The sequence below is a fragment of the Rana temporaria genome, chromosome 8 (genome assembly GCF_905171775.1).
Source record: "Rana temporaria chromosome 8, aRanTem1.1, whole genome shotgun sequence".
In the NCBI taxonomy this organism is placed as follows: Eukaryota; Metazoa; Chordata; class Amphibia; order Anura; family Ranidae; genus Rana; species Rana temporaria.
The window spans coordinates 135307176-135332062 of NC_053496.1; the positions used below are offsets into that span (position 1 = coordinate 135307176).

Here is a 24887-nt window from a genome sequence, read left to right on the forward strand (position 1 = left end):
AGTAGCGTCCGCATATGAAAACGGTGTTCAAACCACACAAGTGAGTTATCGCCGTGATCATTAGAGCAAAAGCAATAATTATAGCCCTAGACCTCCTCTGTAGCTCAAAAAATGCAACCTATAGAATTTTTTAAACGTCGCCTATCGAGATTTTTAAAGGTAAAAGTTTGACGCCATGCCACGAGCGGGCGCAATTTTTAAGCGTGACATGTTGGGTATCATTTTACTCGGCGTAACATTATCTTTCACAATATATAAAAAATTGGGCCAAATTTATTGCTGTCTTATTTTTTAATTAAAAAAAGTGAATTTTTTCCAAAAAAAATGCGCTTGTAAGACCGCTGCGCAAATATGGTGTAACAAAAAGTATTGCAATGATCGCCATTTTATTCTCTAGGGTGTTAGAAAAAATATATATAATGTTTGGGGGTTTTAAGTAATTTTTTAGCAAAAAAAACAGTTTTAGTCTTGTAAACACCAAATCTGAAAAACACCCAAAGTAGAGAAGTGGTTTAAGGAGAAAACTTACCTTAAAGCAGATGTCCGCTGAAAAAAAAAATATTAAAAAAGTCAGCAGCTACAAATACTGCAGCTGCTGACTTTTAATATCGGCACACTTACCTATCTTGGAGTCCCGCGCCGTCCGCAGCAGAGGACGAGCGATCGCTTGTCACTCTGCTGCCCCCCGCCATCCTCGGTGAGGGAACCAGGAAGTGAAGCGCTCCGGCTTCATTGCACAGTTCCCTACAGCGCATGCGCGAGTTGCGCTGCGCCTGCTGACTGGCTCCCGCTGTGCTCTGGGAGCCGAGTGTTCCCAGAACACAACGGGGGGAACGGGAGGTGATGTCCTGCACGCAGTCTGCCCTTGGGTGCAAATGCCTGTCTGCACCCCCCTCCCCCTGAAAGGTGTCAAATGTGACCCCAGAGGGGTGAACATTTCTGATCAGCAGGAGTTCCACTTTAGGGTGGAGCTCCACTTTAATATAGTCTTCTGCATTACTTGGATTATGGCAGAACACATCTCGGGGATGATGATTCCAAGCGCCTGGGGGGAGATGCCTGTTGAGAACTTATGGCTTGGTGCATCACAGTGTCCTGCCTCGTGATATAGGGGGACAAAATATCCAACAGATGGTGAAAAACGGAGTCCGTCATACGGAGAAAGTTCCTGAAATCATCAGGGTTATTCTCCTGGATTTCCCGAAGCAGAGGCATATGAGAGAATTGGTCACACTGGCCCAACCAATTCTTGGCCCATGAACTCCTCCTCGCCCTGTTCACGGCCACAGAACGGGTAACATTACGAACTGCAGAAGCAAGCCCATACACAGCACGAAAACGAGATTGAGAACGTACTTCCAACATGGCTTCAAACCGGTCGGCTGGTCAGAACGCACTTTAAACAGAACGCACCTAGGAACAGCAAGGCCTATAAAGAATGACCTAAAAAACAGAAAACGAGTGGACAGGAATGCACTGCAAAACAGATACGACCTGACTGCAAGCACTGAAAGACAAATACAAACCCACAAGCAGGAACTGAACACCAGAAAATGATCTGAAAAGCACAGAGACTGAAAAGCGCAAATCGGCTCTAACCAAACTTTTACTAACACGCAGTAACACAAAATCAGCAAAAGCAGCCCCAAGGGTGGTGCCATTGGATTTGAACTTCCCCTTTATAGTGCCATTGTACGTGGTGTACATGACCGCGTTCTGACACGATCGTTTTTTTAACCAATGGTGTGTAGGAAAGACTGATGAAAGACAGCTTCATCGGATATCTGATGAAAAAATCCATCAGTCCGTTTTCATCGGATGAACCGAACGTGTGTACAGGGCATACCAGGTTTTCTTCTAAGATTGCCCTGTATTTGGCTCTATCCATCTTCCAATCAACTCTGACCAGTTCCCTGTCCCTGATAAAGAAAATCATCCCCACAACATGATGCTGCCACCACCATGTTTCGCAGTGTTTCACAGTGGGGATGGTGTGTTCAGAGTGATGTGCAGTGTTAGTTTCCACCACACATAACTTTTTGCTTTTAGGCCAAAATGTTCAATTTGAGTCTCATCTGGCCAGAGAACCTTCTTCCAGATGTTTGCTGTGTCCCCCACATAGCTTCTCACAAACTGCAAATGGGACTTCTTATGGCTTTCTTTCAGCAATGGCTTTCTTCTTGCCACTCTTCCATAAAGGCCAGACACCATCCCCAGTGGGGATGGTGTGCACAACTAATAGTTGTCCTGTGGACAGATTCTCCCACCTGAGCTGTGGATCTCTGCAGCTTCTCCAGAGTTACCATGGGCCTCTTGGCTGCTTCTCTGATTAATGCTCTTCTTGCTTGGTCTGTCAGTTTAGATGGATGGCCATATCTTGGTAGGTTTGCAGTTGTGCCATACTCTTTCCATTTTTGAAAATAAGGAATTGAACGGTGCTCCATGAGATGTTCAAAGCTTGGGATATTTTTGTATAGACTAACCCTACATTAAACTTTCCACAACTTTATCATTGACCTGCCTGTTGTGTTCCTTGGCTTTTATGATGCTGTTTGTTCACTAAGGCTCTCTAACAAACCTCTGCGGGCTTCACAGAACAGCTGTATTTATACTGAGATTTAATTACTCACAGGTGGACTCTATTTACTAATTGGGGAATTATGAAGGCAATTTGTTCCGCTAGTTTTTAGTTAGGGGTATCAGAGTAAAGGGGTCTGAATACAAATGCACGCCACACTTTCAGATATTTATTTGTAAAACATTTTACATAACCATTTATGATTTTCCTTTCACTTCACAATGGGCTGGATTCACACAGTAGATACGCCGACGTAACTCGGAATCTAAGCCGTCGTAAGTTCAAGTGTATGCTCAAACTGAGATACACTTAAACCTAGCTAAGATACGACGGCCTGCGCCGTCGTATCTTAGGGTGCAATTTTTCCGCTGGCCGCTAGGTGGCGCTTCCGTTAAATTCGGCGTAAAATATGTAAATGACTAGATACGCCGATTCACGAACGTACGCTTGCCTGTCGCAGTAAAGATATGCCGTTTCCGTAATAGGTACGCCGGCGTAAAGATAAAGCTGCCCCCTAGGTGGCCTAGCCAATGTTAAGTATGGCCGTCGTCCCTGCGTCGAAATTTGAAAATTTTACGTTGTTTGCGTAAGTCGTCCGTAAATAGGGCTGGATGTAATTTACGTTCACGTCAAAACCAATACGTCCTTGCGGCGTACTTTGGAGCAATGCACACTGGGATATGTACACGGACGGCGCATTCGCCCTTTTGTAAAAAAACGTCAATCAAGTCGGGTCACCAATCATTTACATAAAACACGCCCCCTCATCCTCATTTGAATTACGCTACGCCGCCGTAAGTTAGGAGGCAAGTGCTTTGTGAATACAGCACTTGGCTCTCTGACTTAAGGCGGCGTAGCGTAAATATGATACGCTACGCCGCCGTAAAAAGGCGCCTATCTACGTGAATCCAGCCCCTTATGTGCAACTTTGTGTTGGTCCATCACATAAAATCCCAATAAAATACATTTACATTTTTGGTTGTAACGTGACGTGACATATTGTGGAAAATGTCAAGGGGCATAAATACTTTTTCAAGCCATTTTTTTGGATGGATACTGATTTTTTTTAAATAAAATGATAAAATATACAAAATATGTGTAAACTCCAGTAAGAACTGAAAAATCACAGCCTTGAGATGCATGCAGGAAGCACAGCCTACCTTCTGAGTATTTAAAGCCCTATCACTACCATATATTATAAGCTTTAAAGCTGAAGTTTAGGTATAATTTTATTGCAAAGTTACATTGCTTGGGCCAATGTTAGTATGCATATCACATACCTGACTAATCCCTGTGTAAGCAGTAGTGATAGTAGCAGCCTTTCAAGTCCACTGCATAGCTGTTGCCCTTCTGCATTATAACCACAGGGGGTTGCCCTCTCAGCACTGTAGCAATGCATAGAGATACACTCTGGAAAGCAGTACATCATTATTTGCATGCACATGCACAGACCATCCTTTTGACGTGTTACCCTGGTGGACCCCAAGTGTAAGTATGTCTGCAGTGAACGCTGAACCGCTCAGCACCATATGTCACTATCCTGTCACATTTTATTCATAGTTACAAGACGACCCCCTAATTTTCCAGCTAAAATTTGGGTTTTGGGATATACTCACTGTATAAGAAGACCCCTCAATGTGCCCTTATACATGGCTCACTGTGCCATCTATACATGCCTCACTGTGCCATCTATACATGCCTCATTGTGCCATTAGTAACATGCCTCACTGTGCCATCTATACATGCCTCACTGTGCCATTAGTAACATGCCTCACTGTGCCATCTATACATGCCTCACTGTGCCATTAGTAACATGCCTCATGTGCCATTAGTAACATGCCTCACTGTGCCATCTATACATGCCTCACTGTGCCATTCCATTCCCTGCCTCAATGATCTCCCTACCTTCTTCTGTTTGCAGAGATGTCAGACGGCGGCCATCCATTATTCAAAAGCCGCGCCTCCTCCTCAGGCTGTTCCGTGATAGGCGGAACAGTAATTTTCCCAGCAGAGCCTCTGTTCAGTGTTCCGCCTATCACGGATGTCCTCTCGTCCGAGGCCGAAGCTGAGGATGAGAAGGCATCCATGATAGGCTGAACACTAAACAGAGGCTCTGCTGGGAAAATTAGTGTTCCGCCTATCACGGAACAGCTTGAGGAGGAGGCGCGCTTTTTTAATGATGGATGGCCAACGTCTGACACAGGTACCCGGCTTATAAGACGACCCCCGACTTTTGGGGCATGATTTTAGATGCAAAAAGTCGTCTTATACGCCGGAAAATACGGTAGTTAGACTTAAAAAAATACACTAATTAATCTATTTCATACAATAAAATAAAATTAAAAAGCACACAAATAGAAAGCATCCAATATACGGTACTCTATCCTATACCCACAGTTGATCCAGAAGAATGCAAAATAAAAATCATTCCTTTTAGGGGAAGAACAGCATATCTAGGAAACATCTAGTGGCAAGACCTTTAACAGCAAATCAGACAGACAAGCCTTTCAGGTAAACATTATTGTTGATTGGCCACAGAAGCATACATTCAATAGCATGTTGGAAAAGTTTTCATTAAAATATTACAGATCAGCAGCTGACAGACGCCAGCCTACCATGGAATATGGGGACCCCATGCTATTTTTCTGCAAAGAAAATATATATATTTTTTGAACGGTGACTTTCTCTCTCCTGGGCATGATGGAATGTTTTGTGAATAGGCCTGCCCTAAAAACTGGGCTCCCTTAGGTTTGATCTGAGTTTTCCTTCATTTTTTTTTGGGGGGGGGGGGGGATTCACCTTCACTTAATTGTCTTATCCTTCCTCACCCTGGACCCTGGCCGGATTTCCGGCGGTAAAAAGTCAGCCGGGAATCTAGGGGGGAAAACCGAGAACCTGCTCCACTATAGTGTTTCCCATAGGGAAACTGCCGGGGAAAAGACCGCAGGGAATCGCAGCAGGAAAAAATAGAATTTCTTCTCATTTTTCCTGCCAGGATTCCCGGCGTTTTTTCTGTTAGGAAAACTGCCATGGAGCATACACACGGACAGTTTTCCCGGCCAAAAGCTGTCATGATCCCGACAGGAAAACTGGTCGTGTGTACGAGGCATTAAGCCTATATATTGTGTTACACAATCATCTTTTGCTTAGATCCCTTTAAGAAACCCTCTGCGAAACCTTGCAGGAGTTTTGAGTTTTAGAGTGCTTTCACACTCACAGGTCGACAGTAAAACACTGCTATTTTTAGCGGCGCTTTACTATCGTTTTTGCGGCGCTTTTAACCCCCGATTTGCTGGCGGTTCGGCAGCGCTGCCCATTGATTTCAATAGGCAGAGGCACATTAGGAGCACTGTATTCACCGCTCCTAATGTGCTGCAAAGAAGCTGCTGGCAAGAGTTTTTCTGATGCCCTGCAAGCGCACTGCTCCAGTGTGAATGGCGCAGCTCTTTCAGGGCACTTTGCAGGCGCTATTTTTAGTGCTATAGCGCCTGCAAAGCGCCACAGTGTGAAAGGGGTCTTAATGGGTAATTGTATGAATTATGCTGTAACGGACATATGCATGCTGCTGGGACAGTCATAATCTTCATGCAGGGAGGACTACAAGGAACTGCATGGCTTGTCACAATTGGATGTACCACATTGTATTCTGAGCTCAAAGGGTTAATTGGACAAGTCTCTTTCATTGCTGAATGCTAATGTTCCCTTCGCATAGCTAATGAACTCTCTCTTGTGTAGGTAACAGCCCCCCTGTGAGGTGTATGCTGATGGGGATTATGTGTGAGTGATAATTGTTTTAAAGGTTAATTGAATTCTATTGAGAAAGGAATGTGCCTGGCCAGAAAATGTTAAGTGGTTTGCGGTGCCGAAGCGTCTAGAGACTGGTCAAGTGATTAATTCAAGGAGATGTCATTGTTTCAGGGGGTCTGTGTTGAAGCCCCCTACTGGGTGAAGGAGGGGGCGGAAACTGTCATTGTTCTTGTAACAGTTGTAAGCAGATATAAGCAGGTGAAATATGCCAAATAAAGTCTGTCTGCTTGACCCTTCAAACGTAGCCTGTCTCGTTTCTTGGAAGGGCGTTCGATGGGATATACCGGCGGTACCTGCATATCATAACTTGTCAGCAAAAAGGACGTCTCCAAAGGCCGATACCCCTCACTACCAGTGGGTAGCCGTTACATATGCCTACTTCAATGTTGAAAGCTTGTAGTTTTATATATGTGCCAGTAATATTTTAAATGTATATAATACACTTTGGGGCTGATTTACCAAGCCTTTGCTCCATGATTCATGGAGCAAAGACAGGAGTAACAGCCTTTTTGTCATTTACTAAAGAAATACGCCGGCAGAGCAGCATATTTCTTTAGTTACTATAATGCCTAGTGCGCCCAGGAGAGGGTGCGCCTCTACAGACCTGGCGCACGGCATTTAGAAATGTAAATAGAAGAAGTTTGGGCGGGAGTTTATTAGGGGGGGTGTGGGGTGATGTGGGGAAGTGTAGTGACATGTGTTTGTTTACGTTTTACTGGCCGAATTGAAAGTGAAAGTGATTTTTTCTGAAAACATCGCCGCACGCCACAAGTGCGCCTAAAGCCTCGGGAGCTTTATTTACATACTGCGCATGCGTGCTTGGCAATTTTGTCCTTCCACACACGTCATCTCACTACACCAGGAAAATCTTGGTAAATTCAAAGCGGCGTAGCTGCCATTGCACGGCTTGAGTCGGCGCACGTGAAAGGCCGAACTGTTTTCAGCTTGCACTGACCATGAAGGGGAACTCCGTGCCAAATTTCAAACAAAAAAACGGCGTGGGTTCCCCTGCAGTGGCACATCAGACCCTTCGGTTTGGTCTGGATCGTAAGGGGGAAACCTACGCTGAAAAAAACAGCATGGGGTTCCCCCAAGATCCATACCAAACCCTTATCCAAGCACGCAGTCTGGCCGGACAGGAATGGGGGTGGGGATGAGCGAGCACCCCCCCCCCCTCCTGAGCCATACCAGACCGCATGCCCTCAACATGGGGGAGTGTGTGCTTTGGGGCAGGGGGGCACTGCGCCCCCACCCCAAAGCACTCTTGTCCCCATGTCGATAGGGACAAGGGCCTCTTCCCGACAACCCTTGCCGTTGGTTGTCGGGGTATGCGGGCGGGGGCTTATCAGAGTCTGGAAGCCCCCTTCAATAAGGAGGCCCCCAGATGCTGGCCCCCCACCCTATGTGAATGAGTATGGGGTAGATCGTACCCCTACCCATTCACCTGGGGGAAAAATGTAAAGTAAGCTCTTTTAGAAGGGGGGTGTAGGCCCAGTCTTCTCTCTTCCACCGGGGCCCCGGGCTTCGCCGTTTTCTGCCGGGGGCTGGGCCACCCCCCTCCGGGCTTCTCCGCTGCCCTCCGCCGGGGCCCCGGGCTTTGCCGTTTTCTGCCGGGGGTGGGCTTCTCTCCGCTGTGTTCTCTGTTCCCTCTTCTGCCTGTCTCCTCCGCGGGGGCCAGGGCTTCTCTCCGCTGTCTTCTTCCTTCTTCTCTTCCAGCGATGTTGACACAACGAGCTCTCCCGCTGTAATGCCATCTGAGCGGTGTGCATCGACTTATATAGGCATAGGGTGTGGTCACCGGGTAATGCCACCCTGCGATCCCAACCTTTGTGACATTCCCAGGGCATGATGGGAATGTGATGTCACAAAGGGTGGGGTTGCAGGGTGGCATCACCCGGTGACCACACCCTACGCCTATAGAAGTCGATGCACACCGACAGTATTACAGCGCGAGAGCTCATCGTGTCAACATCGCTGGAAGAGAAGAAGGAAGAAGACAGCGGAGAAAAGCCCTGGCCCCCGCGGAGGAGACAGGCAGAAGAGAGAACAGAGAACACAGCGTAGAGAAGCTCACCCTCCGGCAGAAAACAGCGAAGCCCGGGGCCCCGGCGGAAGGCAGCAGAGAAGCCCAGAGGGGGGTGGCCCACCCCCAGCAGAAAACGTTGAAGCCCGGGTGCCCCCCCCGAATCCAAAAGAGCTTAAAGGGGGTGGGGGGCCCCGGTGGAAGGCAGCGGAGAGAATCCCGGGGGGGTGGCCCACCCCCCGGCAGAAAACGTAGAAGCCCGGGTGCCCCCCCGAATAAAAAAGAGCTTAAAGGGGGTGGGGGGCCCGGCAGAAGACCCCCCAGCTGACTAATAAATTATTTAAAAAATCTGTGTGGTGTGTTTTTTTTTCACTTTACATTTTTCCCCCAGGTGAATGGGTAGGGGTACGATTTACCCCATACTCATTCACATAGGGTGGGGGGCCGGCATACCCCGACAACCAACGGCCAGGGTTGTCGGGAAGAGGCCCTTGTCCCCATCGACATGGGGACAAGAGTGCTTTGGGGTGGGGGGCACAGTACCCCCCCTGCCCCAAAGCACACACTCCCCCATGTTGAGGGCACGTGCTCTGGTACGGATCAGGAGGGGGGGCGCTCGCTCGTCCCCACCCCCATAACTGACCGGCCAGACTGCGTGCTTGGATAAGGGTTTGATATGGATTTTGGGGGAACCCCACGCTGTTTTTTCGGCGTAGAATTTCCCCCTTATGATACAGACCAAACTGAAGGGTCTGATGTGCCACTGCAGGGGAACCCACGCCGTTTTTTTTTTAATTGGGTGTGGAGTTCCCCTTCAGCGTCCCCCTCGCTCCTGGTCCCAAAGCGAGAATCGGGAGTTGTGTGTATAAACACACAGCTCCCGGTCCTGTCAGTCCCACCCCCCCTTCAGTTAGAACACACACAGGGAACATAATTAACCCCTTGCTCACCCCCTAGTGTTAACCCCTTACCTGCCAGTGGCATTTTTATAGTAATCAATGCATTTTTATAGCACTCCTCGCTATAAAAATGCCAATAGTCCCAAAAATTTGTCCGATGTGTCTGCCATAATGTCGCAGTACCGATAAAAATAACCACCATTACTAGTTAAAAAATTAATATTAACAAAATGCCATAAAACTAACCCCTATTTTGTAGACGCTATAACTTTTGCGCATTTTGCGTTTTTTTCTTAACCAAAAATATGTAGAAGAATACGTATCGGCCTAAACTGAGGAAAACTAATTTTTTTATATAGATTTTTGGGGATATTTATTATAGCAAAAAATAAAAAATATATTTTTTTTTGTTTAAATTGTCGCTCAATTTTTGTTTATAGTGCAAAAAAGAAAAAGGTGATCAAATACCACCAAAAGAAAGCTCTATTTGTGGGGAAAAAAGGACGCCAATTTTGTTTGGGAGCCACGTCGCACGACTGTGCAATTGTCAGTTAAAACGACGCAGTGCCGAATCGCAAAAAGTGGCCCGGTCATTGACCAGCAAGTGGTTAAAAAATAACAAAACAGTAAAGTTAGCCCAATTTATTGTGATAATGTGAAAGATGATGTTACACAGAGTAAATAGATACCTAACTTGTCACACTTTAATATTGCACACACTCATGGAATGGCGCCAAACTTCAGGACTTTAAAATCTCCATAGTCGACGCTTGTTTTTTTTTTTTTTTACAGGTTACCAGTTTAGAGTTACAGAGGAGGTCTGGTGCTAAAAGTATTGCTCTCGCTCTAATGCACGTGTCAATACCTCACATGTGTGGTTTGAACGGCATTTACATATGTGGGCGGGACTTACATGTGTGTTCGCTTCTGAGTGCGAGCTACTAGGGACAGGGGCGTTTTAATTATTATTTTTTTTTTTTACGTAATAATTCAATAAGACCTCACATCTGTCCTTCAGGCTGGAAAGCATGCGATTGGGAAAAAAATAAACACAAATCTCATGCTTTCAGCCGCGATTGCAGCTTTGTTTGTTTCTGCCTCTGCATTTCTGGTGAACTGAGCATGCCCAGGGACTTAGAATTTTTTATGTTGCTTTTTGTGTCTCATGGTTTTTTGGGTTAGTAATTTAAGGCTCCATGCACACTGGAATTAAAAAACGTCGATTCTACAGGCGTTTGACGTTTTTTTCTCCTGCCTCTAGAAGCACTTCTATTGCGCTCTATGTGTCTTTGCACATTATTGACTGCTACAGGCGTTTTCTGTCAGGGACGTTCAGAGGCAGGAAAAAAAAACCTTCTCTATCGCGTTTCCTGGAGGAGTTTAGGAGCTGTAAAAACGTCAGTCTCTCCTAAACTCCTCTTATCTCTTCTGAACGTCAAGTGCCAACGTTTTTTTAGGTGTGTTGTGGGAGTAAAAACTTTTGCAGAGGGGAGTGTAGTGAAAAAAACGCCTATAAACTAAACTCTCATAGACTCGCCTAAACTTTGTACAATATGCTTTAATTTTGCATTTTTTATGCCACGTTTTTCAAGCTAAAAACGTTGAAGTTTTTTCTGCTCCTAGTGTGCATGGAGTCTAAGGACATCCTTAACAGGTGTACCCACTTACAAGCGCACCCAATGTAGAGACTGAACTTTGTCCATGTGTTTTCAATTGCATCATTAACACAAGCCTATGTTATATAAAGCGTATAGAGCATTTGTCTGCTGCCCTTGAAAAAGGGCAGGTTGTGTGTGTGGGGGGCCGGCTGGCAAGAATGTCTTTGCCAAAAGATATGATTTTGATCAAGGTTTTTTTTTGTCAATGTATGTTTTGTTTTTTTACGGTGTTCGCTCACTTTGATGTCTTTGTACTGCATTATTTTGCTGAATATTTCTCAAGATGTTGTGACTAATGTTTCAATTCTGTGTCTGTGGCTCTATTGTGTTATTTCCAAAGCATAAACCATATGCTGTTTACTGTCTTAAATGAACCCTTTTTTTTTTTTTTTATATTTATTTATTTTTGTTTATTTATGTATTTTTGCTTTCCTTGTTTTGTTCACCAATAAAATTACTTTCAAATTTTGAAGTTTGTTTTTTGTTACTTTTTCATGCTACAGATTTTGACAGCTGCAGCTGAATTAGGGCTGATTGATTACAACAATCATTTGTGATTTGTCTGGAAGCTCTTTTCCTGGTGTGTATGCATGAAATGTTTGCTGTCATGTTTAGACACCAGGAAAGGAAAAATACAGCGCGGTAAGTATTGTTTCCTTTTTACTGCAGTGGTTCTCAGTCAAGTACCCCGGACATGACATGTTTTGTGGATTTATCTTATCATGAATTGCTGTCCAGACTGTCTTTTAAAGCACATGTGCAAGATGAAGGAAAACCTGCAAACATGGCCTGTTGGGGGGTGGGGGGGGTGTGTTGGCGGACAGGCTTGAAGTGCTGATTTACAGCACTGTGCTTAAACCTAGCGCAAGGCAATCCTATTCTAATTGTGGGTGTTTGAGGGAAGCCAAGTGAGTGTTAGAACCCCTGCTTGTGTTTTTTGGGTAGGGCTTTGTGTCCCTTTTCTTAAAATTGGCTTCACTTCCTGTCACACAGCTGAACAGGAAGTGAGGTTAAAACCCTACCAATGTCTTTTCTTGGGGACACATAGGTCAATCTAACTAGTGTCCCCATTAAGCAAATTGCACTGCTGTGTACACCCCAAATGATTAGTAAGTTTGGGGTTTAGTAAAGGCAAAGCCACTCTGCAGTAGAAGCGTAGTCGCTGAAACTCAGAGGGGAAGCACTGATGGTTTTAACATCCAATCCTGTAGAAGCAGAGTTTTTTTTTGTTCTTTTCTTCCTTGCTTGTCCACTTGTAGTGCGAAGTGGATTTGCCTTTAGTAAATGGACCCCAAAGTCCAAGATCCCTAATAATTTGGGGTGTACACAGCAAAATGCTAGAGTGTAATTTACATAAAGGGAAACTATTTAGATTGATCTGTGTGTCCCCAAGAAAAGATATTAGTAAGGTTTTACCCTCACTTCCTGTTTGGCTATGTGACAGGAAGTGAATGAATTTGAAGTACAAAGTGACAACATGTGTCAGGTGTCTTCACCCTATCAGGGGTGCAGACATCCCCAAAAAATGAGCAGATGATACTTATTTGCAAATTAGGAAAATAGTTTATTTAACATTGGGTGGTGTTCGTGGGGGTCCCTAACACACATTCATACATATTAGCAATGCTGTATCCTGGCCTATTGGCATGGTTATATTTGCTTAGCCCTCTCAATAAAATTATCAGAAATTTGTGCTTAAAGTATAACTATAATCAACACTTTTTTCTTTCATTTCTGGGCGTGTCCTAAAAAAACAGGGTGTGGCCTTGACAGGAAGGTGTGGGTCATTTTTCTATTAGGCGGTGCAGAAGTTTAGTCAAGCCTAGGGCAGCACAAAACCTAAATATACTACTGCATATTAGGGCTTATTTAGACAGGATCCGATTTAAAGCATGTTTTTTGATTGTGGGAGGAAACCCACGCAGGCACAGGGAGAACAAACTCCAGGCAGATGGTGTCACGGGTGGGATTCGAATCAGCGACCCTTTTTGCTGCTAGGTGAAAGTACTATCCACTACACCACTGTGCTGAACGAACATGATCGCGGCTGAAAGGATGAGATCAGTGTTTTTTCCCATCTCATGCTTTCCAGCCTGGAGGACAGATGTGGGGTCTTATTGACCCCGCCTCTCTCCATAAAGAGGACCTGTCACACACTAGTCCTATTACAAGGGATGTTTACATTCCTTGTAATAGGAAAAAAAGTGATAAAAAAAAGGTGCAAAATTAAAAATATTACGTAAAATGTCCCTAGTAGCTCGCACTCAGAAGCGAACACGCATGTAAGTCCCGCCACATATGTAAACACCGTTCAAACCACACATGTGAGGTATTGACGCGTGCGTTAGAATGAGAGCAATACTTTTAGCACTAGACCTCCTCTGTAACTCTGAACTGGTAACCTGTAAAAAAAATTCAAGCGTCGCCTATGGAGATTTTTAAGTCCCGAAGTTTGTCGCCATTCCATGAGTGTGTGCAATATTAAAGCGTGACAAGTTAGGTATCTTTTTACTCAGTGTAACATCATCTTTCACATTATCCCTAAAAATTGGGCTAACTTTCCTGCTTTGTTTTTTTTAAATTCATGAAACCGTTTTTCATGAATTTATTGCACAAATACCATTGGAAATAAAATGAAAAATGACCGCCACTTTATTCCCTAGGGTGTCTGCTAAAACAATATATATATCATGAGTAATTTCCTAGGAACAAAATACAGGGGGGGGGGGTATAACCTGTGAAGTAGTGCATGTTTCCCGTGCTTAGAACTGTCTCTGTACAAGATGTAATTTCTGAAGTGAAAAAAAAGTAATTTAAAAGTAATCATGGCAATAAAGAATACAGTCATTGCTCATTAAAAACAAAAAAAGCGTGGGGGTCCCCCCAAATTCAATTACCAGACCCTTCAGGTCTGGTATGGATATTAAGGGGAACCCCGCCGTAAAAAAAAACGTGGGGGTCCCCCCAAATATCCATACCAGGCCCTTCAGGTCTGGTGTGGATTTTAAGGGGAACTCCACCCCAAATTTAAAAAAAATGGCGTGGAGTCCCCCCAAAAAAGGCGTGGAGTCCCCCCAAAAATCCATACCAGACCCTTATCCGAGCACGTTAACCTGGCCGGCCGCAGAAAAGAGGGGGGGACAGAGTGCGCCCCCCCCTCTCATGAACCGTATCAAATGGAAGCTCGTCCTTATCTTGCACGGCTTCTTCTTCCCCGGACGCTGCGCTTGGAAATTGAATTCCCCGCCGTGTGACGCTCATGTGACCCTGCCCCCCTCTGACGCACATGTACCACACAAGGACTTTCTTATGAGTTTATCTGTGGCGTCAGAGGGGGGCGGGGTCCCAGGAGCTGCACACAGCTGGGAATTCAATTTCCAAGCGCAGCGTCCGGGGAAGAAGAAGCCACGCAGCGTCCGGGGAAGAAGAAGAAGATGCGGGACGAGAAGGCCGACGCAAGGAGAAGAAGATGGAAGAAGATGCCGGTCAAGATGCGGACGAGAAGACCCAAGAAAGAAGCAGAGGAAGATGGAAGAAGAAACCCAAATGAAAGAAGAAGAAGAAGCGTGGAAAGAAGATATTAATAAAGAAATTGTCAAAAACCGGCTATTGTCCTTTTTTTACATCTAAAAGTTTACATACTATTGATGTTTTTTTGACTGCCACGCAGTTCCCAGATATATATCTCTGTCTTTCTTAAATATTGGTACCACTTTGGCTTTTTGCCAATCAGCTGGTACCATTCCAGCCCTAAGCTATCCATAAAAAATTTGGATAACGGTCTGACTAATACTATTACCTGACTGAATTCTTTGAGTACTCTTGGGTGTAACCCACCTGGTCATGGTGATTTATTTGCATTAAGTTGTTCAATTATTTTTTAGACACTGACTTCTGTTAGCCACAAGGGTACATTCGGTGTCGTTTTACTAATGATACAGTCTTAATGACTATACTCCTCCTTTTCCTTTCTAAAAACAAAGGAGAAGAATGCATTTAGTACAGTTGTCTTCTCATTTTCAGTGGTAACTAACTTCCCTTGATCATCCTTTATGGAACCAATATTCTCTGCCCTCATTTTCTTACTATTAATATATTTAAAACATTTGGGGTTTTTTTTTTGTTCACTCTCCTCCACTATGTGTCTCTTGTGGACTATTTTAGCTGCACTGATTGTGCTCTTGCTGTACATTTCTTACTGCATTGCTTGTAGTGTTGCAATGCCGAAAATTACCCATTGGCCTTACATGCTTTAAAGGTAATTTTTTTCTCTTTTATATGCCTTTTTATGTTAAAGTTTAGCCACAAGCCACTCAGGTTTAACCTTAGTTTTTTTTTTTTTTGGTCATTGTTTCTAGAATTTGAACCCATTTTATATCTTGTAGCATTGAGCGCAGTTTAGAGAAGTTGGTTCTTTTGAAATTCAGTATTCTTGTATTTCACTTGTCCTCCTTTTCCTGTGATTAATACTGAATATAATTACCCTGTGTTCGCTGTTTCCTAAATTGTCACTTATTTTCACATCTGTAATTAAATAGGTGTTATTTGTAAATAGTAGATCTAGCTATGTATAATTTCTAGTTGGGGCATCCATCAATTGGGACATGAAGTTGTCCTGCAAGACATTTAAGAAAAGCCGAGCCTTAGATGTGTGAGCAGTTTCTTCTTTCCAGTCGATAGCTGGATAATTGAAGCCATTATAACAACATTTCCCTGCCTAGCTGTCATTCCTAACTGTGATAGAAGATCCAATTCCTCCTCATCCTTAGGGGACCTATTACATACACCCACTAATAATTTCCCATTTGTTTCTTCCCTTTGAAGCTCCAGCCACCCTTATTTCACCTTCTCCTTTGCCCTATTAGTAATGTCATCCCTCGTGGTCACTAACAAATCAATATTTATATACAGGCATACCCCTCCCTAGGTATGAGCCGGAACACCCTCCCAGTTTGGCTCGTAGCAGAACATGTGAACATTGTTAAAGTCTAGGGGTCACGAACATGAAAAACCAAAAGTGCTAATTTTAAAGGCTGATATGAACACTTTAAAGGCTTATTTTTTTGGTCCGTCTGCATTATGATTGAAGATGGATTTACAGTAGGGGTACAATGTACCCCATACCCATTCACATAGGGGGGCTGGGACCTGGGGGCCCTACTGTAAATCCATGTTCAATCACAGCACAGACGAACCAAAAAACAAAAAAGAAACTTAAAAATCTCTTCTTTGATGGGTCACATGACATCAGAAGGGGGGCGGGGTCACTGGTTACATCACCAAATGGCCCTGCCCTTGGTTACATAAGATCTGTCGGCGCTAAAAGGCTGCAGTCGCAAGCTGAAAGAAATTTAATCAAAACGCACTCCTTGTCAAACGGGGCTTCCAGATTCTGATAGCCCGCAGACTCCCACAACCACCGGGCAATGTTGCAGGGATGAGGCCTTTGTCCCCATCAACATGGTGACAAGGTGTTTTGGGGGGTCCCTAAAGCACCATCCCCATGTCGATGGCATGTGGCCTTGTATGGTTTAGGAGGGGGGCACTCTCTCGTCCCCTTTTCCTGCGGCCTGCCAGATTGTGTGCTCGGATATGGGTCTGGTATGGATTTTGGGAGGACCCCCACGCCATTTAAAAAAAAATAATTGTCGCAGGTTATGTTCCCTTCATATCCAGACCTGAAGGGTCTTTAGAAATGTAATTTTTCCTTTAGAAACTAAATTTTTCTGCTCTGATTCATTACAATATGTATGGCCGCTATGTAAGCAGCCTAACATAGTGTGGGTCGTGGACTTAGCCCCCTGAGCCATGATTGGTCAAAGCACCCTACCTTTGGCCAATTATGGCTCTCACAGTAGAGTGTGGTGTGGTTGGCCAAAGTATGCAGTTCAGGTGGATGCTTTGGCCAATCCACAGCCATCAATGCATTGTGATCTCGCAGTGCATTATGGGGAATTCCGCGGGCTTCGAATTTCCAGCGAACGCCCCATAATGTTTGGATTTTGGCGAATGGGCGAACACCTGATGTTCGAGTCAAACTTGCGTTTGTCTCAAACCGCAGGCTCATCCCTACCCCTCCCCTCTTCTACCCTCCCTGTCCTTTTAATACAAGGAGTACCCCTTGACAGTCATGTGAACTGTCAAACCGGGTTTCTGATATTCCAATGAAGTCAAAATCCTCCTCATGTATCTGCAGCTTTGTTGTTCTGAGGCTGCAATTGTATTCTGCTTACCTATTCACCTTGGGTTTAGGTATTCTAGTTACACTACCGCTTATGTCCCCAGTAGCATCCACTGCCCCACTATTGCTTCCTCTGATCCTCCCTCCACCTAACTTTTTGGCCATCTTCTCTCCCAACAGAGCTGTACTCTCCCTGTTTATGTGCAGCCCACCCTACTATAGAGAGTTAGTAACCGACTGATTATTAGTGTATTTTCTCTCTGTGCATTGATTTTAATATGTGGAATATTCCTAAATGGTGATGATTATCTGGAAATTCATTGATACTAAGGGCCAGATTCTCAAAAGAGATACAACAGCGTATCTCTGAGTTGCGCCGTCGTATCTATGTGCCTGATTCTTAGAATCAGTTACGCATAGATTTCCCTTAGATCCGACAGGCGTAAGTCTCTTACGCCATCGGATCGTAACTGCATATTTACGCTGGTCGCTAGGGGCGTGTACGCTGATTTACGCGTCAAAATATGTAAATCAGCTAGATACGCGAATTCACGAACGTACGCCCGGCCGACGCAGTACAGTTACGCCATTTACGTTAGGCTTTTCCCGGCGTAAAGTTACCCCTGCTATATGGTGGCGTAATTGCGGCGTACCAATGTTAATTATGGCTGTCGTTCCCGCGACGAAATTGGAAAATTTTACGTTGTTTGCGTAACTCGTTCGTGAATGGGGGCTGGACGTAATTTACGTTCACGTCAAAACCAATACATTTTTGCGGTGTATTAGGAGCAATGCACACTGGGAGATTTCCACGGACGGCGCATGCGCCGTTCGTGAAAAACGTCAATCACGTCGGGTCACAGAACATTAACATAAAACACGCCCCCCTGTCCCACATTTGAATTAGGCGGGCTTACGCCAGCCGATTTACGATACGCCGCCGCAACTTACGGAGCAAGTGCTTTGATAATACAGCACTTGCCCGTCTAAGTTGCGGAGGCATAACGTAAATCGGATACGTTACGCCCGCGCAAAGATACGCGGATGTACGATAATCTGGCCCTAAGTGTTTTTAAGTTCTAGTGTGTGTGGTGATAGAAGCTCCCCAGATAGCAAGGATAATTTGTCACAAATTTGTTGCAGTGTTGAATTGTAAGTCTGTGTTAACTCGCTGCACATTTTCACTAGCAGCAGAGCACTTGAAGCACAAGTTCTAGTTGACACTTTTTTAATTTATAGAAAATTTGCATGGCAAGTTTTTAGCAAGAGCAAAGTTGCAGTGGTAGTCTACAGCATGAAAATTCAGCCACAGTGACCCCCTGTGGTGGGATGACTATTGCAAAACATAACTGAACCAGAACTTGCAGAGTGTTTGCAAAGAAAGTTGATCTGGAGTCATACAATGCGGACTTGCTGCAATTGTGCAACAAGCTGGTGAAGCCTGGCAAGTCTAGCATTAGCTTAGCGAGTCATTTTCAAACTTGCAGCACAATTGCTTGCTATCTGGGTCATTCCCTAAGAGCCCCTTTTAGTATGTAGACCATTTGGCAATTTTCGGACAACTTCAACAACTTCCAACCATCTTTAATTTGAAGAAACCAAGGCAACCTTTTACCAACCATTTAAATGTTATCATTCAAATGGGAGCAGTAATAGTAGTTTGCCTTGACACAGTTGTTCATTTTTATGACCAAAAGCTGATTGAAAGTAATAGAAATTCATGAACAATCATGTTTATGGCCAGTATTAGTATTCAGAAAGTTTGTTAAATTTATGTGTAGAAACTCTTTTCCAATATACGAAAAACCACCCCTGTTGTACATACCAAAACAAACCTTGGCATGCAGAAAAAACATATAGCTATGATAGAGCTCTCCAGTTCCTTTAAAGTGGAGGTTCACCCTCAATAGAAACTGCAGATTTAAGACCGGCACAATAAATACATGTAAGTCCGCTATCGATACATTTTTAAATGATTCAAATACCTTGATTCAGGAGACAATACCAGGCACTTCCAGGTATCCCTCCCGTGGGAGTGGGCATGTTATTACATTTCCAAGAGCCCCAATGTCTCCTGGGAGCACAGCGTCACGCTTCCCAGGAGACGAGTGATAAGACAGATTCACAAAATATTGTGGTATTTTAGTCATCACGTGACCCTTGAAGCAGGTCACTTGATGATGGTAGATCGAATTCCCAGAAGCATTTGCTTGTGGGCTTCACGCTGCCCACAAGCAAAATGGAAACGGCATGAAGAACATTTTATAAAGTCAGATTTTATGCCGACAAAGATTGCGGGGCAGTAGAGACATAAAAGAAGTGAGTAATATTTTTTTAACTTCACATGAGTTTAAGGAACCAAAAAAAAAAAAAAGGCAGGACCGCGGAACCTTTTGTATACAAAAGCGGTTTAAGTATACAAAATTACCCCCTTCCAACACTGTATGTTTTCCTCTAGTTTCCAGTAGATGGAGCATTAAACTCACTTGTGCAAAGTACACAATCTTTAGGTTTGCAATGACTTTACACAGAGGCGACAACTCCCCTTACTACCCCTTACAAATGAGTAAACAGATACTGAAGCAACTGCTGTAGCAGAACCAGGTTCCAATCTGTGTTGGCAATCACCTGGGCTTCTAATAGGAGTGTCTCACTGATTATATAGTAGATACAATTGCTAAATGTAAAAGTGAAAATGTCTTCAGATGGTGTATTGTATGTGTTTACTGTTTTTAACACATACAGTTCTTAGCAAAGTATAACCTTTAATACATGAAAAAAATGGTAACATTGCTGGCAGACAATTTCTACCCTAACATTAAATGTACTGGGCTAAGGGCCCAAACAGCTGTAGAGCAAGGTCCAAATGGGTTAATAGCAATCAGAAATAATGGCATCTTAGGCTGATTTGACCTTCTCTTCTGCTGCCCTAATGTAAATAAATGAACTTGCTTTTAATCGCAATATGTTGTTTAGCTGCTGCTGATTTCATTAGTAACTGGCTCATGTGCCCATGATTTTATCCTCATGTAAAGCCATCTGCAGCCTGTACTATTTAAATTGGCCGATGATTAAATATACACTTGATGTCAGAGATAGCTAGGTGTTCATTGTATGTGAAGTGGACTTCTACTAAGAATACTTAGCCTAATATTGGATATTAAAACAGTTTTTTTCAATTTTTTTCCTAATACATTATATTTACTCTATATTTATAACTGTATGCTTAAAATATATATGGTTTTGATTACTATAACTTTGTTAAAATAACTACCCTTCTTATCCTATATGAACCCTGAAAATGAAAATTAATCTGTTATTACCAAAGTAACTACAGGGAGTGCAGAATTATTAGGCAAGTTGTATTTTTGAGGATTAATTTTATTATTGAACAACAACCATGTTCTTAATGAACCCAAAAAACTCATTAATATCAAAGCTGAATATTTTTGGAAATAGTTTTTAGTTTGTTTTTAGTTTTAGCTATTTTAGGGGGATATCTGTGTGTGCAGGTGACTATTACTGTGCATAATTATTAGGCAACTTAACAAAAAAAAAATATATACCCATTTAAATTATTTATTTTTACCAGTGAAACCAATATAACATCTCAACATTCACAAATATACATTTCTGACATTCAAAAACAAAACAAAAACAAATCAGTGACCAATATAGCCACCTTTCTTTGCAAGGACACTCAAAAGCCTGCCATCCATGGATTCTGTCAGTGTTTTGATCTGTTCACCATCAACAATGCGTGCAGCAGCAACCACAGCCTCCCAGACACTGTTCAGAGAGGTGTACTGTTTTCCCTCCTTGTAAATCTCACATTTGATGATGGACCACAGGTTCTCAATGGGGTTCAGATCAGGTGAACAAGGAGGCCATGTCATTAGTTTTTCTTCTTTTATACCCTTTCTTGCCAGCCACGCTGTGGAGTACTTGGACGCGTGTGATGGAGCATTGTCCTGCATGAAAATCATGTTTTTCTTGAAGGATGCAGACTTCTTCCTGTACCACTGCTAGAAAAAGGTGTCTTCCAGAAACTGGCAGTAGGACTGGGAGTTGAGCTTAACTCCATCCTCAACCCGAAAAGGCCCCACAAGCTCATCTTTGATGATACCAGCCCAAACCAGTACTCCACCTCCACCTTGCTGGCGTCTGAGTCGGACTGGAGCTCTCTGCCCTTTACCAATCCAGCCACGGGCCCATCCATCTGGCCCATCAAGACTTACTCTCATTTCATCAGTCCATAAAACCTTAGAAAAATCAGTCTTGAGATATTTCTTGGCCCAGTCTTGACATTTCAGCTTGTGTGTCTTGTTCAGTGCTGGTCGTCTTTCAGCCTTTCTTACCTTGGCTATGTCTCTGAGTATTGCACACCTTGTGCTTTTGGGCACTCCAGTGATGTTGCAGCTCTGAAATATGGCCAAACTGGTGGCAAGTGGCATCTTGGCAGCTGCACGCTTGACTTTTCTCAGTTCATGGGCAGTTATTTTGCGCCTTGGTTTTTCCACACGCTTCTTGCGACCCTGTTCACTATTTTGAATGAAACGCTTGATTGTTCGATGATCACGCTTCAGAAGCTTTGCAATTTTAAGAGTGCTGCATCCCTCTGCAAGATATCTCACTATTTTTGACTTTTCTGAGCCTGTCAAGTCCTTCTTTTGACCCATTTTGCCAAAGGAAAGGAAGTTGACTAATAATTATGCACACCTGATATAGGGTGTTGATGTCATTAGACCACACACCTTCTCATTACAGAGATGCACATCACCTAATATGCTTAATTGGTAGTAGGCTTTCGAGCCTATACAGCTTGGAGTAAGACAACATGCATAAAGAGGATGATGTGGTCAAAATACTCATTTGCCTAATAATTCTGCACTCCCTGTAGAATAAGTCAAATCAATTGTATTTGAAAACTTCTACCTAATGTTGTATCGGGATTCATTAATAATAAGAGACATATTTTTATGTATATATTAATGTTATTAATTGTGAATTGCACCCTAACACAAACATGATTGCTAGGTTTGATTTGTGGTCTATTGTAGTGCATTAGGTAGCCCTTTCAAATGAAAAACAGAACACACTAATGTAAATGGGCCCTAAGTAATTGAAAACAATAGTATTAAAATATTTAAAGCAAGTAGCTTTAAGTAGGCTATTAAAAATCATGGACATGAAAGAAAAAACTATTCCAAGACAGTATATCCACAGATATAGTAATCAGATGTTATAGATACATCTTAAGGTTACTCTTGGTTTTGTCCTATTCTGTCTCTCAAGCCTAATTGTTGGTGAAAAAGCCTGACACTCTGCAGTAAGAGGGAGGTGAGGTCATGAACAAAACCACCAGGAAAAGTTAAGAACTGCATATAAATTCAGCAAGATCTCTCATTGCTTAGCATTTTCATTATATGCTTAGTATGAATTGTGACAGGCTTGGAACAGGTTTACATTGATTGCAAAAGATTCTATTTCTGGTTGAGCATCAGTTAATTAAATAGTATTTTACATAGTTAAATCGTTAGTCTGGTAAAAAAAAGTCCATATAGTTCAACCAATAGAAAAAAAAATACATAAATAGAATGAATAAATACCAAACCTCTATATATAGAATACTAAACCCAATTTTGCATTAAACATATTTAAAGCGTATGTAGAGCTAAAACTTTTTAAACTTAATTTTGGGTAGAGTGGGGAAGAGTTTGAACCCCTGTCAAATTTGTATTGCTGTCTGTGTCCCCACTGGGAACATTTACCATCTCTATTTGTCCAGGTGAGCATTGTCAAAAAAATAATAATAGTTGTATATACATTTTATAGTTGTCACCAAAACTGGGGATAATTGTAAATCTTCACATTTGGATATTTATTAACAACTATAACAAATAAGTAAAAAAAATCTCCACTTTAACACAGGCAGCCAAAATGAACTGACAGGGCTTTTAAGATATTTAGGCTGTCCATACATAGTCCAGTAATACCGTGCAATGTGATATATTGAATCATCATTTGTAACGTATAAAAGATAATATTTAAATATTCTGTAAAGACTTTCACCATGCATGTATAGCTTTTGTTTTTCTGTCTGAAATGAGAAGAATATTCCAGCAGGTACAGTACAGAAAAGAAGAGAGAGAGAGAGAGAGAGGATAGACAGATGTATCACTGAGTATAACTTTTGGTGAGACATTGGCCCGCTACAGCCAGTTTAAAGTGGACAGCAAAATTGATGTTAGACATTCATTCATTTACTAATTACCGATCAATGTTTTTATTTATTAGATTACAATTACATGTATTAGGGAATTTCAAACGCAAGAATGGCAATGCATTCAGAGTGCAGCCTTATTTTCTAGAAGGAAAAACAGCCAATGACCAAGAGTAACCAATTTTGGCCTGGGTCCTCTGTGGTACTTTGCTTCTAAAATCTCCAGAATAAGGCACAATCATCTTACATCTATGGGTTCATTTATCTTAAAAAACATAGGTAAACAAGTGAATGGTTCAATTTACTTGTAAAAATCATATGTAATGTCATCTCTTTACAGTTATACAAAGATTTAACTTTTCTAAATAAATCATCCAAAGACAATACTAAACCATCTGTAATGTGGCTATAAACAGGAACATTTATGTTAGAGAGTACAATTATTTTAATTAATTAACATAGACACTAGGAAGTCATTTTTTTAGGAACCATTGTTGGAGAGAAAAAGACACAACAATGTAATTTATCCTTAATTATGCGTTAAAACTGTTATTTTTTTTTTAGATTAAAATTATGATTTAAATTCCTATAAAAAAATCCTATAAAAAAATGGCTGCTTTTTACAACAGATGGAAAGGCAATTCTACATCAGTTTCTTAGAGTATCCCCCCGATTTTTAGCACCGATATCAGGATTTTGGGTATGCCCCGATAGCTAGCACTGTTTTAATTATGCAGTCTTCGAGCAGTGCAGTAAGCATTCAATGGTTTCTTTAAAATCAGATTACAATGTGCTCAGAAGTTAATCCCTTGAACACAGGAAACAACAGCATACCGTGAATAGAAAGGAATAACATACATTATGAAATATAATGATTACACATGATGTACTAAAAGATGACAAAGTGATTGGGAAGAGTGTGGGAACACAAATATTCACATACCTAGACTTTGATCCTTCACCGAGTGAGTGAAAAGTGCAGCTGCACTGAGATGGACAGGTGAAGCAAAATAAAGGAAGGCCTCCAAACACTAGGCAACCAAAGATGACCAGAAAAATACACATGGTGAACTAACCATAGGTTACCCCACAGTGCACAGGTCGAGATCCGCAGGCAGTAACAGGTCACATTTTGTTAAGTGTCTTCTGCTTTCAGTCACAGACTGTTGCTTTAGCCGCAGCTCAGTCCATCAGATAAAATAGGATAGGGGATTAGTGAGGGGACTTGGTTATTTTCCTGTCGCTGCCTATTGCTTCCTGGAATGTCATAGGAAAGCGTACGCTTAAGCTGCTGCAGATGAATGACACTAAATTACCCATGGCCAATCGGGAAAATGACAGCAGGCAGCTTCCACTGATAAAAAGATTCAAGACAGAAAGGCTACCAGGTAATTCCAAAATTAAACTTTATTGCCAAAGGGATCTAGTTTTAGCTCAGGTTTACATTACTAATGTAATTCTATTTACTACCATGAGTTACTAGAAAGAATATAATACATACAATTGTTAAAGAGCAAC

At 42.6% G+C, this 24887-nt stretch overlaps 1 protein-coding gene across 1 annotated transcript in view; it reads right to left on the reverse strand.

The window, feature by feature from the left end:
- The window catches only part of LRIT1 (leucine rich repeat, Ig-like and transmembrane domains 1), a 79516-nt gene extending 54847 nt beyond the window's left edge, over nt 1-24669 (reverse strand). The window contains exon 1 of the mRNA XM_040320729.1: nt 24313-24669. Within this exon, the coding sequence (XP_040176663.1) occupies nt 24313-24434 (122 nt within the window). The 5' untranslated portion in view covers nt 24435-24669. The remainder of the gene's footprint in view (nt 1-24312) is intronic.
- Between the last annotated feature and the right edge of the window lie 218 nt (nt 24670-24887).